Consider the following 21,302-nt stretch of genomic DNA (forward strand, 5'->3'; position numbering starts at 1 on the left):
TTGTTTTAAAGGAAACCCCCTTAAGGAAGAACAACATGCCTGTGAAGCAGTTGGTAGTGCTTTGCCGTCCCCAGCCTTCAAGAGGGAACCACCTAATGACAAGGTCTCTTTTGTGCATAGTTTGAATATCCATGAAGAGTCGAGACATTTCTGTTGTGGGAAATTGCCAGGATCTACCCACTGTAAAATGTGGAGGCAATTCCATATACCTTATTATCATTTATCCTGAAGGAAGTAGCTAACAATTTTCAAAAATTTTTATCTTTACTTATGTCAAAAAAAAGCATAACTGCAACCAAAAGAAGAAAGTGACAATTCTACAGGGATAAAAAAGGGCACATACCTCCTCCCATAAAAATATTCTGAAAACGTGTTTAATTCCTAGGTCTAAAGACCTATTGAACAAGAAACATAAGAGGATTTCCCAAGCTCAAGTCTCAAGTTGTCATCCCTGCTTTACTTTATAAAAGGAAAAACTTAAAGGAATAAAGTGTGGGATGGTACCTTTAATTTTAACCTGATTCTGTCTTCCTCGTCAAGCACTTTCTCATCTTCAAATTCATCTTCATAAAACTGAGGATCAAAAGGTCTAAAAGTTGTGTTTTTAACATCATGTTAGCCATATTTAGTAAGGAATATGATTAATATTATATTTAATCATCCCTACAATGTGCCCTCATGTGTTTCCAAAAATCACAGTAGACAAATAACTTCATGTAAACCTTCAAAGAAGTATGCAAATTAGCATGCTTTCTGAAATTTGTTTCTAAAACATATTGCCTGAAATGAAATTCAAATGCAACTAACAATTCAAAATGTTATTTGATGAAATATGTTTTCCAAAGTATAGGCAACACATGGTCTTCCCTTATTTTTTAAGAAAATGTGTTAAGCACAAGAGCTTGCATGCATGTACCTTAGTGAATCATACCCACTGACACTATTTTGTAGTACAAAATAATTGTCTTTTCTAGATTCTCAATGGCTTTTGCATTAAACATTTGTAATTTTTTTTTTTTTTTTTTTTTTTTTAGACAGTCTCACTCTGTTACCCAGGCTGGAGTGCAGTGGCACAATCTCGGCTCACTGCAACCTCCATCTGCTGGATTTAAGAGATTCTCACGCCTCAGCCTCCCAAGTAGTTGGGATTACAGGCATGCACCACCACGCCTGGCTAATTTTTGTATTTTTAGTAGAGACGGAGTTTCACCATTTTGCCCAGGCTGGTCTCAAACTTCTGACCTCAAGTGATCTGCCCGCCTCAGCCTCCCAAAGTGGTGGGATTACAGGCGTGAGCCACCGCACCTGGCCAGAACATTTGTGATTTCTCTAGCAGACTTTCTCACTCTTATTTTCTGATTTGTCAGCTTTATACTAGTGAAAAACACCTTCATCCATTGTGATCTGTTTATGTAAAAGAACGTGCCAAAATGCTAGAAAAATTATTAGCATTAAAATTCTCTCTCACCAGTGATTCATTTTTCTACCACAGCACATCCTAGATTTATTTTTTTCAAAGTTATATGAGAAATCTCCCATCTTTGTGATTAGTCACCTCATGATAAATAAGAAAAAATATTTATTCTATGCATTTTCTTTAATATCTTGAAAATTTTCATCAGTCCTCTTACTTGGGTTCTATACTGAGAAACTTGGGTAGTTTAACAAAATACAATTCATTTCCTAAATCAGAGTTGATACTGGGAATTTCTTCTTCTATTATGGTTTCAGAAATTGGCTCTTCCTCCTGCTGGTCCTGAGGCACTCCATGTTCATCCTAAGAAAGGTATCAGAATGTGAGAGCTTGAAGACATTAGAAATGTGCTAGCTTTACTCATCCTACACTAGGCAGATGCAGGTTTGACAGGAAGTAAATTTTTTTTTTTTTTTTTTGATACGGAGTTTTCACTCTGTCGCCCAGGCTGGAGTGCAGTGGCATGATCTTGGCTCGCTGCAACCTCCATCTCCTAGGTTCAAACGATTCTCCTGCCTCAGCCTCCTGAGTAGCTGGGATTACAGGCCCGTGCCACCACGCCTGGCTAATTTTTGTATTTTTAGTAGAGACGGGGTTTCACCATGTTAGTCAAGCTGGTCTCGAACTCCTGACCTCAGGTGATGTGCCCACCTTGGCCTCCCAAAGTGCTGGGATTATAGGCGTGAGCTACCGCACCTGGCCAGGAAGTAAATTTACTCTCCACTTTAGGGATAAAACAGTCAGCAGCTCTTCCAAGCTTCTCCCTAAAACCTCACCTCATGCCTACAAAAAAGCAAAACAGGCTGGGCGCGATGGCTCACGCCTGTCATCTTTAAGACTTCGTCTCAAAAAAAAAAAAAAATAGGAAGAGAAAACAAAACAGAAATAAAACACAGGAAAACAAGATCTGTTATCCAACATTAGTAGAAAAAAGTATCTTTTATTGACTTTTTTTGCATAATATATTCAGCAACAGAAGTATGAAATTATTCACCCCATCAATACTAGGCAACTATTAAAATCAGAGAATATCAGCATAGCTCATGCTTCTTGTCATAGGCTTGAATAAGAAAAACCTTTAAATGAAAGGTTTTTATATTATATATTAATTATATTATATTTTTATATTATTTTATATTAGTCTAGCCCCTAAAGTTTGGCATCACCCTTATTCTGAGTAGTTCCTTCTGTGCCTTCTTATATCCAGAAATTCCCAGTATAGCTAAGAAAGTCACCTATTCATCAGATGTTCAGCTATCCATGTCCTCTCTCAACATGAGAGACAGACTCATCAGCCTCTGAAGCTTTCTTTTTTAGCTGTGAATAATGGGATTGGTTGATATTGGTGATTGTACTTACAACCAGCTGTCCTGGAATAGGTGGTTGATTGCCCTCATCACTCTCAGAAGAAATGTCGTCTATATCTCCAAACAGATCCATGGTCCCACTAGGATCTTCGGTGTTGGGGGAAAATGCACAGTATTAATTTTTCCAGCTAAAGTTCTTTACACAGTTAGTTCTTGGTCCACCACTTCAACACAGTCCAAAGATTCATAAGCCAAATCTCCATTAAACCAACCTCAAACTGGCTAAGCCAGGTTCTCAGAAGCTTAACTAACTAGTGTGTCTTTGGAGAAAGGAGGAGGCAGAGTTGGTGGGTGAAAGGTAATCACTGTGGCAGCCAGCTTTGAAGGTTCCTGCCCATCCTAGTGATTCCTGCCTCTGGTTTCCATGCCCTTGTGTGGTCTCTTCCAACAGTGTGTCATGATTGATCTATGTGATCAATAGAATACAACCTCTATTCGAGATGAGGCTATGAAAGACACTGGCTTTTCTGTCTTGCTCTGTCTTAGGTCACTCGCTTTGGGGAAAGCCACCTGCCATGCTGTGAGGACATTCAAACTGCCTATGGAGAGGTCCATATAGTGAAAAACTAAGGCCCCTGCCAAAACCCATGTGAGCCATCTTGGAAACAGATCCTTCAGCCCGAGGCAAGCCGTTAGATAATGTAGTGCCAGCCAACATCTTGACAGCAGCCTGCAAGAGACTCTGAGTTAGAAACACCCAGCAAAGCCATTCCTGAATTCCTGATACTCAGAATCAGCATGATAATAGTAAATGCTTATTGTAAGTGCTGAGTTTGAGAGTGATTTGTTTTTATGGGTTTTTTTTTTTGTTTTTTTTTTTTGAGACAGAGTCTCACTCTGTCAACCAGGCTAAAGTACAATGGTGCGATCTCGGCTCACTGAAACCTCCGCCTCCCAGGTTCAAGCAATTCTTCTGCCTCAGCCTCCCGAGTAGCTGGGACTATAGGCACACACCACCATGCCCGGCTAATTTTTGAATTTTTAGTAGAGACAGGGTTTCACCATGTTGGTCAGGCTGATCTCAAACTACTGATTTCAAGTGATCCACCCGCCATGGCCTCCCAAAGTGCTGGGATTACAGGTTTGAGCCACCATGCCCGACCAGTTCTTTAGAGAAGTTTTACTAGTGTTTACCCTTTAAAGAGCTTAAGGTTCTATAAAAATGTTACGAACCTTTCCTAAATTCCTGGCTTTTAAAAGTGATGCATCCATAAGTGAGCCTAAGTACACAAAAGAAACTTGTGGTATCAGGAGCCAGGGCCGAAATGTGTGCATTACTAGAACATGAAAAGCACCATTGCTTAGGGCTATCTTCCTAGTTACAATGTCTGAGTCATGGCCAGATGTGGTGGCTCATGCCTGTAATCCCAGCACTCTGGGAGGCTGAAGCGGGTGGATCACCTGAGGTCAGGAGTTGAGACCAGGCTGGTCAACATGGCAAAACCCTATCTTTACGAAACTTACAAAAATTAGGCAGGCGTAGTGGCACATGCCTGTAATCCCAGCTACTCAGGAGGCTGAGGCACGAGAATTGCTTGAACCCAGGAGGTGGAGGTTGCAGTGAGCCAAGATGCAGAGTGAGACTCCATCTCAAAAAAAAAAAAAAAAAAAAAAAGAAATTGCAAGTCAGTAAGTTAGTGAATAGCTAGATGCATAATTTGTACAATCTTATAAAGTTTAAGAAAAAGACATTTGCAATGGAGTTATGCTGACTCTTTTCCCTTGTTTTAATCCCCCAAGCTGTCACAAAGTATATTTGATGGTAGCTTTGATTGTGATTGTGGCTCTCTAACAAAGATATCTGTTAACCAACACCTGCCAGGGCTCCCGGCTGAAATATGTAGCAATAAAGGAGCAAAATTCTGAACCAAAACAGAAAGAGTGCTTAACAGCATTTGACAACAGTGCTGCTCAGGACCAGCCCAACACTGAATGTATCTGCACTGTGCAAGAATGTTTATAGAAGCCTATGTTGTCCATATTTATCCACATTTGTGTCAAATCTTTTTTTTTTTTTTTTTTTTTTTTTTTTGAGATGGTGTCTCACTCTGTTGCCCAGGCTGGAGTGCAGTGGCACGATCTTGGCTCACTGCAAGCTCCACCTCCTGGGTTCAAGCGATTCTCTCGCCTCAGCCTCCGTAGCAGCTGGGATTACAGGCACCTGCCATCACACCCAGCTAATTTTTGTGTTTTTAGTAGAGACGGGGTTTCACCATGTTGGCCAGGCTGGTCCTGAACTGCTGGCCTCAAGTAATCTGCCTTCCTCGGCCTCCCAAAGTGCTGGGATTACAGGTGTGAGCCACCACACCCAGCCTAATTTGTGTCAAATCTTAAATCATTTGGCAAAGTACACATGAGCACATAGTATTTCATTCAGTTGGGAGTTTCTTGGGTGTTTTCTTTAAGGTATTTGCAGTTGCTGCCCCTTTCTTGAACTCTGAGTACTAGAATCTTTTTAATTCTCAATATGAGTAGAGTTTTTTGAGCTATAAATTAAATGGGAACTTGGCCTACATAGCCACTGTGTATGGCCCAGAGCTGAGCAGATAGCCATAGTCATTTTATTATTTGCATACTGGGGACTAAACAAATGAGTAAATAAATTGAGGATATTTGAAACCAGGCTTTTTGCTTTTGGAGAAGGAGACAGAAGAGGCAATTCAGTAGGAGTCTGTATTAAGGGAGCCTGAGCCACCTAAACAAGAAACCTTCTCATGCCTTCTCACCTCATTGGGCCAAGATGATAGATTGGTAAAAGACTGCCATACATATGCCCAATCTTACAGCTTCCTGGGACAGAAAATGCCCAGTTCATTCTGAGAAGCTCAGCCTGTGTAGTTACTTGATGTTCCATGATTAAGTGTTAAAAGGGCCTGTCTAGGCCGGTGCGGTGGCTCACACCTGTAATCCCAGCACTTTGGGAGGCCGAGGTGGGTGGATCACAAGGTCAGGAGATTGAGACCATCCTGGCTAACATGGTGAAACCCCATCTCTACTAAAAAAATACAAAAAAATTAGCCGGGCGTGGTGGTGGGCGCCTGTAGTCCCAGCTACTCGGCAGGCTGAGGCAGAAGAATGGCGTGAACCCGGGAGGCAGAGCTTGCAGTGAGCCGAGATTGCACCACTGCACTCCAGCCTGGGGGATAGAGCAAGACTCCATCTCAAAAAAAAAAAAAAAAAAAAAAAAAAAGGGACTGTCTACAAAAGAGGACATGGATATGTTTCAAATCCCTAGAGACCTGTACTCAGTTCTCTTGCTGATTCTAACCACAGGGTTCAGACAGCAGTGATATTTGCCACAGACACACTGAGCATTATCAGATATGCTGGGTTATTAGGCCAAAGTGGAAGAGCAGTTTGCCCTGTAGCCTGGAATTACTGCAGAATAGTCTCTTATTCTGGTCCTCACTTAAAACAGGTAGCATCTCTGCCTTACTTGGCAAAAGGTCAAAGTAGCATAATGAAATAAAGTGTACGTTGGCTCCTAAATCCAGAAAGATCCACCAAGCATTCTTTTGCACTGGTAGGTGGTTTAAGGTACAACACCTTACCCTTCATTTTGGAGGGGCTATCCAGACATGCTCCAGACCATTAGTCCCCCAGAAACTTCACTGAGGTGGCATGCCCCTAAATTTTGATGGGGATTATCTCCCACTCTCTGGTTTGCACGCTGATTACTAAGGCATCTAAAGTACAGTTATTTCCTACTCATCAGATCAGATACCATCAGCATAATGTCATCGATGCAGTGGACCAGTGTGACATGGGGAACATAAAGATGGTCACGATTTTTGCAGACTCCATATGCAAAGTATCATAGGTAAGTCCATGTAGCTGTGAGGCAAGATTGTTGCCTCAGACCAAAGGGGCTTCATTGGTCTAATAAGGGGTACCATTGGTCTAATGAGGGGTGCCATTGGTCTAAAAAGTAAAAGCAAACTGTTTATATTTGTCCTTACATATTAATATGGAGGGGAAAAAAGCATTTGCCCAGGCTTGTCTTGAACTCCTGACTTCAGGTGATCCACCCACCTCGGCCTCCCAAAGGGCCACCACACCTGGCCTTGCCTACAGCTTTTGAAGGATACATGTCCTCCTCTGCTTAATAATATATTTCTCACAATCCTAGTGACCCACCCTGGGTGACAGAGTGAGACTGTCTCAAAAAAAAAAAAAAAAAAGCAGCTGCTAGTATAGTCATTATTTGATTCAGTGTAAGATAACCAGTCATTTCCAAGATCAATCCGCCAATAGGCCATACAGGTGAGCTAAATTAGGGATGTGGCCCGGTGCGGTGGCTCATGCCTGTAATCCCAGCACTTTGGGAGGCTGAGGCAGGCAAATCACCTGAGGTCAGGAGTTCTAGAGCAGCTTGGCCAGCATGGTGAAACCCTATCTCTACCAAAAATATAAAAAAAACTAGCCAGGCATGGTGGCCGTGCGTCTGTAATCCCAGCTACTCAGGAAGCTGAGCCAGGAGAATGACTTGAACCTGGGAGGCGGAAGTTGCAGTGGGCTGAGATCGCACCACTGCACTCCAGGTTTGGCGATGGAGCGAGACTCCGTCTCAAAAATAAGTAAATAAGGAGCGAGACCCTGTCTCATAAATAAATAAATAAAATAAAATAATGAATAAATAAATGGGGGATGTAAGAGGTAACATCACCTCTGCTTCTTTCAACTCTTTGATGGTATCATTCATCTTTGCAGTTCCCCCAAGCATGCAGTGTTGTTTTTGCTTTATTATCCTGGTGAGAAAAATAAGTTCCAGGGACTTCCACTTGGTCCTTTCTACTTTAATGGTGCTTCATAGATCAGAAGACAATGTGGGGAATCTCTCAGTTGACAAAATATATCTACTCCAATCATATATTTAAGAACTGGGGAAACAACCACAAGGTGGGTCAGTAAATCTGGAGGGCATACTGTGAGTTGAACTTGGGCTAAAACTCCATCTATCAAATCTGGAGGGCATACTGTGAGTTGAACTTGGGCTAAAACTCCATCTATCACCTGACCACTGTCAGTCTCCACTTTGTATTTAGTGGAGTGTTTTAGGTTCTAGGAGTGAGCATCAACTGAGCCAGTATCTAGTAATCCCCCAATTCTGGGTATTTCCTTTCCCCAGTTTGTAGTCTACTCTAGTAAATAAGATAATCTGACTCACTGTGATACCAATGGACACCATGGGCTACCAGCATCCCCCTTCTCATTGGTGGGGAGTTCAGAACTGCACTCAAACCCACACCAACCCCTCAACTCCATCTTTGAGGATTTGTTTCCTTGACCACCTAGTCAGGTTCTAGTCAGGAAACAGAAAACACACCAGTTGTCTGTACAGAAAGAATATTTTAAAGTTGCAATTGAGTTTAAAGTTGTGGACTACGTTACTGAAAGAAGAACTCTACGAGTTCACAGAGATAGCATATGCAAAGAACAGCTTCCACCTGTGGGGCTGAGGGAACATAGGGACGAGGGGGGATTATAAAAACTTACTTACATAAAGGGCCTCCTGGAGCTTAACTCATACCTGAGGAAAAGCTGCTGCCCAACTGGTCCAGATGTCTCTCAGGGGAGAAAATGAAGTTGGCTCTCCAAGTGCTGGCAAAACTGCAAACTGGACTCCGCAGCTGCAGAAAGGCTCTGCCTCTGCTGAGGTGAAGAAGTGTTGGTGGGTCCTCTCACAGAAAATGCAAGTCAACAGGAAGCCCCCAGAAAGTTCCATAAGCAAACAGGAAGGAGCAATCCCTTCTTAGTTCTCCAGGCTTCCAGTCTTCCTTTGGCGCCCCCTAATAGGGGGCAGCTGGCGAAGCTCAAATCTGGTTTGTGGACTCCTGGTCCCAGCACCACCATGCCAGGTACAGAAGAGTAGGTTTGGAGACGAGACAAGAGCTTAACTGACACAGGTGTCTACTGGTAAAATGTTTAACACAAACACACAAAATTGTGTTGCCTTGGAGAGACTGGAGTCAGAATGAAGGCTCTTAAAAACCAGGTGGAGGAGTTTCCATTTGATAAGACAGGAAATAGCTGGCACTGAAGATTTCTGAGTTAGGAAAGTGACATGATGATGACTTAGGCCTCCCCTCTCTTGATGTCACTTTTCTTTCTCTATAACCAGGCTTCAGGGTAAGCCTCCCACAACTACCACTCCCAGTTTGGACTAATAGCACCAGGAAGAAAGAAGAATAAAAGTAGAGGCTGTCAGTAAGGACAACATTAGTGTATGTAGAAGAGCTCCACAGAGAAGGCAAATATGTGTGTGGTGGATTTCAAACATACCTGCAAATCCTTTGCCATTCTTCCCATCAAGAGGAATCAAATTGCCCTCCCTTTGTATTTTTTGTTTGTTTTTTAAGACAGAGTCTCACTCTTGTCACCCAGGCTGGAGTGCAGTGGCAGGATCTCAGCTCACTGCAACCTCCGCCTCCCAGGTTCAAACAATTCTCCTGCCTCAGCCTCCCAAGTAGCTAGGATTACAGCCACGCGCCACCATGCCTGGCTAATTTTGTATTTTTAGTAGAGACAGGGTTTCACTGTGTTAGCCAGGATGGTCTCGATCTCCTGACCTCAGGTGATGTCCACCTTGGCATCCCAAAGTGCTAGGATTACAGGCATGAGCCACCGTGCCCGGCCCAGATCCCGTCTTTATTTAAAATTTTGACATTTTGTTCATCATGGATTTTTTGACATTAATTTTGAATACAATATTTAAAAAATTATATTACAACAATATTTATCATGGTTATCATTGTGGATCGAATAGTGACCTACCCCCCCCCCCGACCCCCTGCCGAATCCACGTCCACCCACAATTTCAGTATGTGACCTTATTTGGAAACAGAGAATTTTACACATGTAATTAGTTAAGATGATATCACATGAGATTAGAGTTGGGCCTAAATCCAATGAATGGTGTCCTTATGAACAGAGGGAGATCTGGAGATACTGAGACCCAGAACAGAGACACAAGGAAGGTCATATGAAGACAGAGGCAGAGACTGAAGTCATACTGTCAAAAGCTACAGATTACCAGGAACTACCAGAAACTGAGAGGCAAGGAAGGATCCCTGCCAAGAATCTTCAGAGGCAGCATGGCCCTCCCACACCTTGATTTTGGACTCCAAGTCTCCAGAATTGTGAGAGAATCTCAGCCTGGCCCAGAAGGCTTCTTTGTGGGGAATGAGAGGAAGGGGGTTGAGAGATCAGCAGGAATTCACTGAGACCTAAGACTTTGTGTAAAGCATTAACAAAATCAGTTTGCTTTGAGACAGAGTCTTGCTGTATCGCCAGGCTGGAGTGCAGTGGTGCGATCTCGGCTAACTGCAACCTCTGCCTCCCAGGTTCAAGCAATTCCCCCGCCTCAGCCTCCCGAGTAGCTGCGACTACAGGCGCCCGCCACCACGACCTTGTGATCCACCCGCCTCGGCCTCCCAAAGTGCTGGGATTACAGGCATGAGCCACCGCGCCCAGCCGGAAAAGTAGATTTCTTAAACACAGAGACTTGCTTTTAAATTGTTTTATTACAATTAAAATTACACAAAAGCAAATTGATTCATTTCAATCAAAATAACTCATGTTTACATATTTATAACTGTACAATAAAATATATAAAATGTTTTCATATTTCATACTTCAATCATCTTCTTCTTCCTCTTCATCACTGATCACATACTTCTTATGCTTTTTATTTGCTTTATCATCATCTTCTGCTTTTCTTTTTCCAGAAGGTTCACCTTCCTAAACAGATACAATGTTTACACATCTACAAGTCAATAAAGAACATTTTTAGGATGGTTTATCAAAAGTAGCTATGAGCTGAATGACCCTCTGACAACTCAAAGTAACGGTTCTTGCAGATTGTGAGGGAGATTGTGAGATGTCAGCAACTGTGAGCTAATCTCTCACAGGGAAACCTTTGAACACAGCAGGATGTGCAGGAAACTGGAGACAGGATTTGCCACAGAAGGGGCGGGGCTCTCCCGAGCCCCTGCCTGTCTAACCACTGGTCCTGTCAGGATATTTTTACCATAATCAGGTAACTTCTCAAATTTTTTTTTCTCTGCCTCCTCAGCATTTCACTTCTTTTCATTATCTAAAATTCAGTATTTTAAAGACAGTTGATTTGGTTTTTTTGGAACAATTTGTTTCAATGCATTAAAAACACATCATAAAGGTTTTTAAGAAAATATTTGATGACATTAAAGGGCATCTATAAACAAGTTTCCTCTGTTTAAAATCATTCTGTACAAACATTCTAACAGAAACAAATAATTTAGGAAGTTATCTAAAAAACATTTTTTACAGATAGAATTTGAACATGTCAGTATCTAAATATCAAATACTGATTAAAACAAACTGACACTAAATGGGATGGGCCAGGCATGATGGCTCATGCCTGTAATCCCAGCACTTTGGGAGGCCAAAGGGGGTGGATCACCTGAGGTCAGGAGTTTGAGACCAGACTGGCCAACATGGCAAAACTCCATCTCTACTAAAAATACAAAAATTAGCCAGGTGTGGTGGTGTGCGCCTGCAATCCCAGCTACTCGAGAGACTGAGGCAGGAGAATCGCTTAACCCGGGAGGCAAAGGTTGCAATAAGCTGAGATCGCACCACTATACTCCAGCCTGGGCAACAGAGCAAGCAAGACTCCGTCTCAAAAATAAATAAATAAATAAAAATTAAAAATTAAATGGGATGAACAAATGGTTTGAAGGTTGAAGTTAGGGAAAGCCAGACACTTGCTGCTGTGACCACAGGCTGCTAGATGGAGAATGCAACCTGGTATGCCCACTTTTTTCTGATGGTTCTCATGGCTGGCCCTCTGACAGACAAGATAGCATCTCACACTTGTTTCCTGCCTTATTATCCCAAATACATTCCCACAGACCTGAAAGGCCATAGAATTCAAAGGGGGAAAGTTATGAATCCACAGTAAGAGATTTAGAGAAGTCTCCTCCATTTACTTCCCAGCTGGCAGCAGTGAAATTACCTAAACAGCAATACTGAAAGATGGACCCTGCCCCCAAGAAGGGACAAGAGCCCCTCCTTTCTACTCTGCAGGCTAGAGCAAACCCAAATACTTCTCTCCCAGCCCCACAGGCAAAGAGCACATTCAATCACACTACTTGTCTTTTAATTTCCAAAGGAAAAATCTTAAACATTTTACATGCAATCACTATTTTTTGGTAACCTTCCAAAAGTGAGCCTTGGTGTGTTTGTCTTTTCAGCTCTAAAATCCTTTAATGAGATGAAATTTGAATCACTAAAAGAACTAGCATGGTAATTCTAAAAGATGGTACAGCCTGTCCTAAAGGCCCCTGGACAGCAGCAGCCAGGAGATGGCCAGGGCTCTCCCAAAGAAGTCTCACTGGCACCAGTCCTAATCCATCCTCTGGAGTAAGAAGCTGTGAAATTCTGCTTTAGAAAGCCTGCCAAGGACCAGCCGGGCGCAATGGCTCACGCCTGTAATCCCAGCACTTTGGGAGGCCAAGGCGGGAGGATCATGAGGTCAGGAGTTTGAACCCAGCCTGACCAAGATGGTGAAACCCCATCTCTACTAAAAATACAAAAAACTAGCCAGGTGTGGTGGCGCATGCCTGTAATCCCAGCTACTCAGGAGGCTGAGGCAGGAGAATCAGTTGAACCCGGGAGGTGGAGGTTGCAGTAAGCTGAGATCGCGGCACTGCACTCCAGTCTGGGCAACAGAGCAAGACTTCATCTCAAACAAACAAACAAATAAATAAATAAGCAAGCCAGCCAGCCAGCCAGCCATCACACAGAGCAAAGGTGTACAGTTCCTCAGACTCCCAGGACTTAGAAAGGTGAGAGAATCCTTCAGGATGACTTCATTTTGTGAAATTACACATGTGGGATGCTGCCTTACTGAACATAACTGCAACGGATCCCAGTGTCATATATAAATGCAGTAAATGACAAAAATATTTTTATTAAGTCTAAAAGAAAGCTTGCTAATACAGTCATGAATGCAGGTCCCTGTAGATACAGAAAAAGACAGTCCACAGTTATGAAGATAAGGCAGGGTTGTCAAAGGGGAAATGGAGTCTCAAGAGGGAGAGCTGGAGAAAGAGACACAGAGGGGAGGCTGCCTGGCACCACATTCTGACTAATCCTTCATAGAAGGTACCTCTTTTGTCTAAGAAAGCCGCGGGTTGGCCTTGATACCTCTCCTTTCCACTGTCTCCATGTTTCTTTCAGCTTGGGTCTTTCCCTTTTCCCAGGCTCCTGGAGAACAGAGTACCAGCACACACTTTCTCCCCCTACCTATTTATCTAGATCTTTGAGGTAATTTAGATTGTGTAAAGTTTTAACTACTTAAAAAAATGAGGGAGAATAAAAAGCTCTCCTTTACATTTTTCTTCTTTTTGGTAACTTAGACTCTGTTGGAAAAGGGAAAATAGTATTTCTTGTTCAGCTACTACATATTGTGTTACTTTCAAATCTGTTGTTTATTAATACTGTAACGCAACATTTTTACAAGACAGCGAGTATAAACTCCATTGATCAGATGAGGAAATAGAAATATGAGATGACTGGCCCAAGGCCATACAAGTGGGAAAGGATAGCACCAAAATCGATGCAGTTCACTCTAATATAGACTGGCCCTTGCCCCCATTTCAAGGCATGCTATGATGATAATGGTGTTCTCTGGACTGGGGACCTGGGGTCTGAAAACTCCCCTTAATCTCAGAGGCATACCCAGGTGTTTGGGTGGGCCTTAGTGTGCAAAGCACAGAGAGGAACTTAGAACAGGAATGCTCCCATTCCTTATTCCATTGTAACCCATGACCAGGACTCAAACTAGGGTAACATGAAGAGGCAGTGGCAGGGGTTGAGAGGTCCAGATGGAAGTAAAATTTTTGTTGTCAGGGAAGGAAAGGGAAGAGTGCAGGAAGACCTGAAAGAGAGTATTTGGGTAAGGGAGGTAGAGGGTGGTTCCTGTAACAGCTAGGTGGCCATTCCCAAGAGGCATTTTTAAGTCAGTCAGTATAGGTTTACAACTGCCCAGCCTAGCAGAAGGCTATGTGATGGATCACTTAAAAAAAAAAAAAAAAAAAAAAAAAAAAATCACTTCTGAGAATACTAGGAATAAACAAACAGAAGTCCCATGACACTTCTCAATTTTCATTCACAGTTTCTACTTGCCAAGAAAAAAGTAGCATCTGCTTAGATGAGGACTCACGTTTGCCAACAGTTCAGCACTGTAAATGCATCATTAAGATGTTGCCTCATCTAATTTAAAACAAATATGTTGCAGAACAATGAAACAAATTTTGGCCAGGTGCATTGGCTCATGCCTGTAATCCCAGCACTTTGACAGGGCGAGGCGGGTGGATCACCTGATGTCAGGAGTTCAAGACCAGCCTGACTAACATGGCAAAACCCTGTCTCTACTAAAAATACAAAAATTAGCTGGGCGTGGTGGCAGGTGCCTATAATCCCAACTACTAGGAAGGCTGAGGCAGGAGAACTGCTTGAACCCAGGAGGTGGAGCTTGCAGTGAACCAAGATGGCACCACTGCAATCCAGCCTGGGCAACAGAATGAGACTTTGTCTCAAAAAAAAAAAAAAAAAAAAGACCAACAAACAAATTTTGTCTAGTGCCAGGCACAGTGGCTCACGCCTGTAATCCCAGCACTTTGGGTGGTCGAGGTGGGAGGATCCCTTGAGCTGAGAGTTTGAGACCAGCTTGGGCAACAAAGTGAAACCCTCTGTATATAAAAAATAGGCTGGGCGCAGTGGCTCACGCCTGTAATCTCAGCACTTTGGGAGACCAATGCGGGCAGATCACAAGGTCAGGAGTTTGAGACCAGCCTGGCCAACATAGTGAAACCCATGTCTACTAAAAATACAAAAAATTAGCCGGGCATAGTGGCGGGCACCTGTAATCCCAGCTACTCGGGAGGCTGAGGCAGGAGAATCGCTTGAACTCGGGAGGCGGAAGTTGCAGTGAGCCAAGATCGCGCCACTGCACTCCAGCCTGGGCGACCGTGCGAAAATCCATCTCAAAAATAAATAAATAAATAAAATAAAATAAATTTAAAAATAGGCTAGGCACGGTGGCTCATGCCTGTAATCCCAGCACTTTGGGAGGCCAAGGCGGGTGAATCACAAGGTCAGGAGTTCGATACCAGCCTGGCCAACATGGTAAAACCTCGTCTCTATTAAAAGTACAAAAACTAGCCAGGCATGGTGGCATGCACCTGTAATCCCAGCTACTTGGGAGGCTGAGGCAGGAGAATCACTTAAACCTGGGAGGTGGAGGTGGCAGTGAGCCGAGATTGCACCACCGCACCCCTGCCTGGGCAACAGAGTGAGACCCTGTCTCAAAAAAAAAAAGAAAGAAAAGCATTATAACAATGTATTATCAAGAGAGAATATCAATAAAATGACAGAAATGATTTAAAAAAAAAAAGGGACCAAATGGGAATTCTTACACTGAAAGGGTAACTGAAATGAAATGTGACCAGAACGGCACAATAGTAGATTTGAACTAGGATCAGCAGACTTGATGATGGATCGACAGAGATTATGCAATCTGAAGAATGGAGAAGACAGAATGAAGAAAAATGAATAGAGTCCCAAAGAAATGCGAGACACCACTAAACACACCAACATACACCTAATAGGAACAGCAGGAGAGGACGGAAAACAGCAGAAAAAATATTAAATGAAACAATGACTGAAAACTTCCCAGATTTGTTGAAAAACATTACCCTACACATCCAAGAAGCTCAACAAATTGCAAGTAGAATAAATGCAAAGAGAACCACATGCAGACACATCACAGTAAAAATGCTGAAAGACAGAAAACTTCCTGAAAGCAGCTAGAGAAAAATGACTTGTCACATACAAGGGAATCTCAAGACGATAAAGAGCTGGCTTCTCATCAGAACAATGGAGGGCAGAAGGCAGAGGATGGCATATTCAAAGTGCCAAAAGAAATCACCATTAGAAAGCTCATTTTTCAGTAATAATAATAATGGAAGCCAAAAATCTCCTGAAAGAAAATTGCCCTAAAATTGCACAACCACTGAAAATGTTTCAAGAGGGTAAAATATATTTCAGATAAAGATACCAAAGAAGAAAATAGGAATTTCAGCTACATAGCTTTTTACAAAGGTACCAGTTAGGGTAAAGGATAGAAATAAGAATTTTTTTAAAATTAGTTATAATTTTTAATTGCTAATAATCATGCTGTCTGGTACATTACTGATTTATTCCTGAATGATACTTAAGGGAAGTCCTTATCTTAGAGAGTTTAGGCATACTTGTCAGAGAACAAACTGAAATGGTCAACAATCTGTTTCCATGTGCCTTTTAAAAATTCCAATTTCATCACATTTTGAAATACTAATGATATCTTCATAATATAAATATATATTTATATTATATACTTTTCATATATACTATGTGTAATAAAACTTTATATTTATACACATGATATTAAATTTTAATTTTACAGCAACGCTGAGAGAAAAATGAGGTTCAGAAAAGCCAGACATTTAAGATAAAAGATTTCAGCGGTAGAAGCAGGATTCCAACCTAGGTAGTCTTTTAAGACTCCAAAGCCTCTACTCTCTCAGCTCTGTTGTGCTACCTTGATCTATAGATACCTGGGAAACAGGTAAGGCCATTATTTCACAGGCACAATCAAGATACTCTCAACAAAGCAGTCAGTGATCCTACTAAGAGTTAAATCATATCTTCTCTCCTCTGCTGAAAACTTCCAATGAAAACCACTCAGAATAAAAAACCAAAATAAAACAGTCCATCACGGTGGCTTATGCCTGTAATTCCAGCACTTTGGGAAGTTGAGGCAGGCACACTGCTTGAGCCCAGGAATTCGGGACCAGCCTGAGCAACATGCTGAAACCCCGTCTCTACAAAAAATACAAAAAAAAAAAAGCCTTACAAATGGTGTGAGGCCCTAGGTGATCTGGCCCTATCATATTTCTGCCCTCTTCCTCTCACTCACAAGGCTCCAGCTTCAGCCTCTGTGCTTTCTTCACACATGCCAGGCAGGTTCCCACCTCAGGGCCTTTGCACTTCCTAATTCTGCATGCAACACTCTCCAGAGAGCTGAACAGTTCACTGTCACTACCTTCAGACGTTTACTCAAAGATCACCATTCCAGTGAAAGCTTCCCTGAACAGCATTTCTAAAAGCATAACATCCCAACTCCCAAGACCCCCAGAGCATTCTCTATATCGCTTTCCTGCATAATTTGTCTCCTTATCACTTTTCACCATCTGTTATACCATACATAGTATTTTACTTTATATAGTATTTCACTGGTATAATGAAAACTTTAAATTTCTCAGCATCTCCACATCACCCAGTGAGGTGTTAAATACTCACTGGGGTGTTAAGAAAAAGAGGCCAGGTGCGGTGGCTCACGCCTGTAATCCCAGCACTTTGGGAGGCTGAGGCAGGCAGATCACAAGGTCAGGAGATCAAGACCATCCTAGCTAACACGGTGAAACCCCATCTCTACTAAAAATACAACAAATTAGCCGGGCATGGTAGCGGGCGCCTGTAGTCCCAGCTACTCGAGAGGCTGAGGCAGAAGAATGGCATGAACCCAGGAGGCGGAGCTTGCAGTGAACTGAGATCACGCCACTGCACGTCAGCCTGGGCAAGAGTGAGACTCTGTTTTAAAAAAAAGAAAAAGAAAAAGAAAAATTCTCAGGGCCTATTCTCTTATAATATGAAAAGGATGCTGTTTAAAAATAAGATAAAATATTTTTAAATTATCTTGAAATAATTTATGTCAATAATAAATGAAAATGTATTTCAATTTATTAAATTACTCAATACAATTTCAAATACTTTTTGAGATGGAGTTTTACTCCTGTTGCCCAGGCTGGAGCACAATGGCGCGATCTCGGCTCACTGCAATTTCCACCTCCCAGGTTCAGGCAATTCTCCTGCCTCAGTCTCCCGAGGCTGAGAGTAGTTGGGATTACAGGCATGCACCACCAGGCCCTGCTAATTTGTATTTTTAGTAGATACGAGGTTTCTCCAGGTTGGTCAGGCTAGTCTCGAACTCCCAACCTCAGGTGATCCACCCACCTCAGCCTCCCAAAGTGCTGGGATTACAGGCGTGAGCCACCGCGCCCAGCCAAATACTGTTTCATGTAAATAAAAAGAAAATAGGTTTTCCCAACATAAGAATGAATTATTTTCTTTTTTTTTTTTTTTTTTGAGACAGGGTCTCACTCTGTTGCCTAAGCTGGAGTGCAGTGGTGCAATCATGCCTCACTGCAGCCTCAAGCAATCCTCCCACCTCAAGACTCTAGCTGAGACTACAGGCACGCACCACTACATCCAGCTAATTTTTGTATTTTTTTGGAGAGATGGGGTCTCCCTATGTTGCCCAGTCTAGTCTCAAACTCCTGAGCTCAAGCAATCTGCTTGCCTAGGCCTCCCAAAATACTGGGATTACAGGCATGAGCCACTGCATCCAACCAAGAATGAATTATTTTCCTAATTAAAAAAAAAAATACTGAGAATTTTTACAAAAAGGAGATACACCCTCTGGTCTGCCACACTGAATGATCTGTCATTCTCTCTTGGATTAGCCTTGGTATGTCAGGGACCTGCACCTTTTCTTCCAGGCCTTTCCATCTATCCGGAGTGACCTACCAGAGACAGGACAGTTTGACCAGCAAGCTTCTGATCACTCTTCAACACCCAGCAAGAAGTCTTATCCTCCACGCAGCCTTCTAAGACCTCTCTAAGCACAGGTATCAGACCCTCCTCTGGATCACTCTGTCTTGTTACTGCATTTATCTCACTGGATTTCAGTGAAGTGTGTAGACAACTAATTTGTGCCTGTCTGATCTGTGAGCTCTTCATTCAAAGCAGTTGGCTCCTGAGTACAGGATAAACCCCTAGAATTGAATAAATTTGGTCTTACCTCATCACTGGTAAGTTTCTTTGCTTTGAGTAATCTTTGAGCTTTATCTTCTTCTGATCCCTCATCACTGTCTGATGAATAGATTCTGGCTCGTTCCTCTGAAAGCAAAAGTATAGATTGTGAGTCACCTTTTTTTTTTTCTGAGACAGGGTCTTGCTTTGAGGCCCAGGCTGGAGTGCAGTGGCACAATCATGGCTCACTGCAGCCTTGACCTCCTGGGCTTAGGTGATCCTCCTGCCTCAGCCTCCCAAGTAGGTGGGACCACAGGTGTGCACTACCTACCCATGCCCAGCTGATTTTTTTTTCCTTTTAGTGGAGATGAAGTCTTGCCATGTTGCCCAGGCTGGTCTTGAACTCCTAGAATCAAGCAATCCTCCTTCTTCAGCCTCCTAAAGTGCTGGGATTATAGGCGTGAGCCACTGTGTCCAACGGTGAGTAACTTTCAAAGACAGTGACCTATTCATTCTTAAATGTTTTCTTCTGATAAATATCTTTAGTTCCCTCTGTATATTTCCTCCCAGGGGAACCAAATAATTTTACAGTTTTTGATTTAAAGATAAGTATAAATTTTAGATATGTTGAAATGAAGCAGACTTACCCTCTCAAAATACAAAAACCTGACCACTTTCAAAGATCAAAAAGGCTTGTGTGCAAGTTGTCTAAAGAGGCAAGATATCCTACTCTTCTGAAGTCAACTATGAAAGCCTGAGACATTCTTCCACCAGTAACAGTTAATTCCAAAATGAGTTTGAAGGTAAAGCAAGAAAGTGGTTTCCTGGTCCTGTAAAGACCGTTTGTTGCCAGGCAGACCTTTCAAAGAGAGATGCAGAGGGGCGCCCATCTGCTCCACTGCCTAAGCCCAGGTGAACCTCTGGGTGGAATAAGAGCCGAGGACTTTAGACCAAGCCCCTCCCCCTCAAAACCCAAAGCCTTCCCTTTGTCCCCACTCCTTGCCTATCTGATTACTGTATGGAACTGAGCACTACTAGACTCGTGTGCTAGATTTTTAATCTCTGATGACCTGAATGTTACATACCTCTCTCTCTTAAAGCATCCTTGGATTTTTAAAATTTTTATTTAATTTTTGTGTGGTTTATTTCCACACAATTGAATCTTTTTCTATGGGAAATCAGCATTGACAAAAAAGAAAGGGTCTCTGTACTGTGGTCCCCAAATAAATACTAGGTAGGTAATATGTAACAGGTCACCAGACCAAATGCAGTCACTATAAGAAAAGGAGAAATGAGTTTCATGGGACAGTGAGAGAAAAATAAATTTGGGTGTTTAAAAAATTTACTTGTTATATGCCAGGCTGTGGGCTAAGTACTTTAAATGTATTACATTATGTAATCTTCAAAACAACCTTATGTTCTAACTACCATTATTAATAGGTTGTTTTTGTCACAATGAGGTAACAGAAGTTAAGGGAGACTATGTAACTCTTCAAAAGTTATACAACTAAAAAGCAGCAGGACTCAGATGAGAGCGGGCAGGGTCAGGAGGCCAGCCAGGTCTTCTTAGTTCGCTTTTCAGCATGTCGTCTTGCTACTGGCTTGGGGGAACCCCTGGGTAAGAACCAGGTGGATGCAGAGTCACGGCTGGGACAGATGTCTCAGAAGTCAGATGACCTTGGTTTAAGAACTGACCAGTTAGCCACTACGTGCCTTTGGGCAAGTTAGTCAACCTCTCAAAGTCTCAGTTTCCTCAATAAGAACAAGGAAATAAGAGCAACTAGATCATAACGTTGTTATGAGGATCAAATAGGATGCATGTCAAGTGTTGAGCATTTGCCTGAAATTCAGTATGTGTGGAAAAAACGTTAACCATCAGAAATCAGTGATACTTACGAAAGGAGGAAATATGCAAAAGAAAATCTAAGAGAAATGTAGAAGAAGAATGAAAGAAAATATCCCATAATTTCTGAATAGTTTAATTTCTTGATTCCCAATTAGGTAATAAAAAAGGTTGACAAAAGTTCCAATATAGCTGGCAAATTCTCAAGTCAGAAAGCAAAAGCTCAAGGGATAAAACCCAAAGTAGGAACAACAGCAGTTCCTACCTTTCAAGCTCACCTGAATGAACTAGGTCACTCATGACAACTGGTTCTTTAAAAATAAAATGTCGGGGCCAGGCACAGTGGCTCACACCTGTAATCCCAGTACTTTGGGAGGCCAAGGCGGGCAGATCACTTGAGGTCAGGAGTTTGAGACCAGCCTGGCCAACATAGTGAAACCCCGTCTCTACTAAAAATACAAAAATTAGCCGGGTGTGGTGGCGCACACCTGTAATCCCAGCTACTCGGGAGGCTGAGGCAGGAGAATCACTTGAACCCGGGAGGCAGAGGTTGCAGTGAGCCAAGATCACACCACTGCATTCCAGCCTGGGTGACAGAGCGAGACTCCATCTCAAAAAAAAAAAAAAAAAAGTCCGGTGACTTGGCAGTCGGATTACATCCAATGCCAAGATGAAGTCCAGAATCCCGAAATGATGAAATGTAATTTCCATACACGACTCA

The 21,302-nt window shown here is 42.4% G+C and overlaps 2 protein-coding genes and 1 long non-coding RNA gene across 8 annotated transcripts in view; 1 reads left to right on the top strand and 2 right to left on the bottom strand.

The window, feature by feature from the left end:
• The window catches only part of LOC129014375 (RNA polymerase-associated protein LEO1-like), a 49,360-nt gene extending 40,873 nt beyond the window's left edge, over positions 1-8,487 (bottom strand). For all 4 annotated transcript variants that reach the window (XR_010123819.1, XM_063652240.1, XM_063652242.1 and 1 more), the window contains exons 1-4: positions 8,372-8,487; positions 2,834-2,928; positions 1,632-1,777; positions 505-589 (exon numbers count right to left, since the gene is read on the bottom strand). Coding sequence is in view for 3 of the 4 variants with exons in the window: in XM_063652240.1 (XP_063508310.1) it covers positions 505-589; positions 1,632-1,777; positions 2,834-2,914 (312 nt within the window). In the remaining variant the exon portion in view is untranslated. The remainder of the gene's footprint in view (positions 1-504; positions 590-1,631; positions 1,778-2,833; positions 2,929-8,371) is intronic.
• LOC134738202 (uncharacterized) lies at positions 2,922-21,045 on the top strand. The gene is made up of 4 exons (XR_010123820.1): positions 2,922-3,601; positions 6,557-6,661; positions 18,486-18,614; positions 19,101-21,045. It is a non-coding gene; the product is annotated as an uncharacterized LOC134738202 (long non-coding RNA).
• The window catches only part of LEO1 (LEO1 homolog, Paf1/RNA polymerase II complex component), a 39,001-nt gene continuing 28,044 nt past the window's right edge, over positions 10,346-21,302 (bottom strand). Inside the window, exons 11-13 of one of the 3 annotated variants that reach the window (XM_054451726.2) lie at positions 18,788-18,885; positions 12,992-13,089; positions 10,509-10,581 (exon numbers count right to left, since the gene is read on the bottom strand). In XM_054451726.2, coding sequence (XP_054307701.1) covers positions 10,509-10,581; positions 12,992-13,089; positions 18,788-18,885 — 269 coding nt within the window. Of the gene's footprint in view, positions 10,607-12,991; positions 13,090-18,787; positions 18,886-21,302 lie in introns of all 3 variants that reach the window. The other 2 variants (XM_054451721.2, XM_054451725.2) reach the window with 2 other exon arrangements.

The sequence above is a fragment of the Pongo pygmaeus genome, chromosome 16 (genome assembly GCF_028885625.2).
Source record: "Pongo pygmaeus isolate AG05252 chromosome 16, NHGRI_mPonPyg2-v2.0_pri, whole genome shotgun sequence".
NCBI classification, from domain to species: domain Eukaryota; kingdom Metazoa; phylum Chordata; class Mammalia; order Primates; family Hominidae; genus Pongo; species Pongo pygmaeus.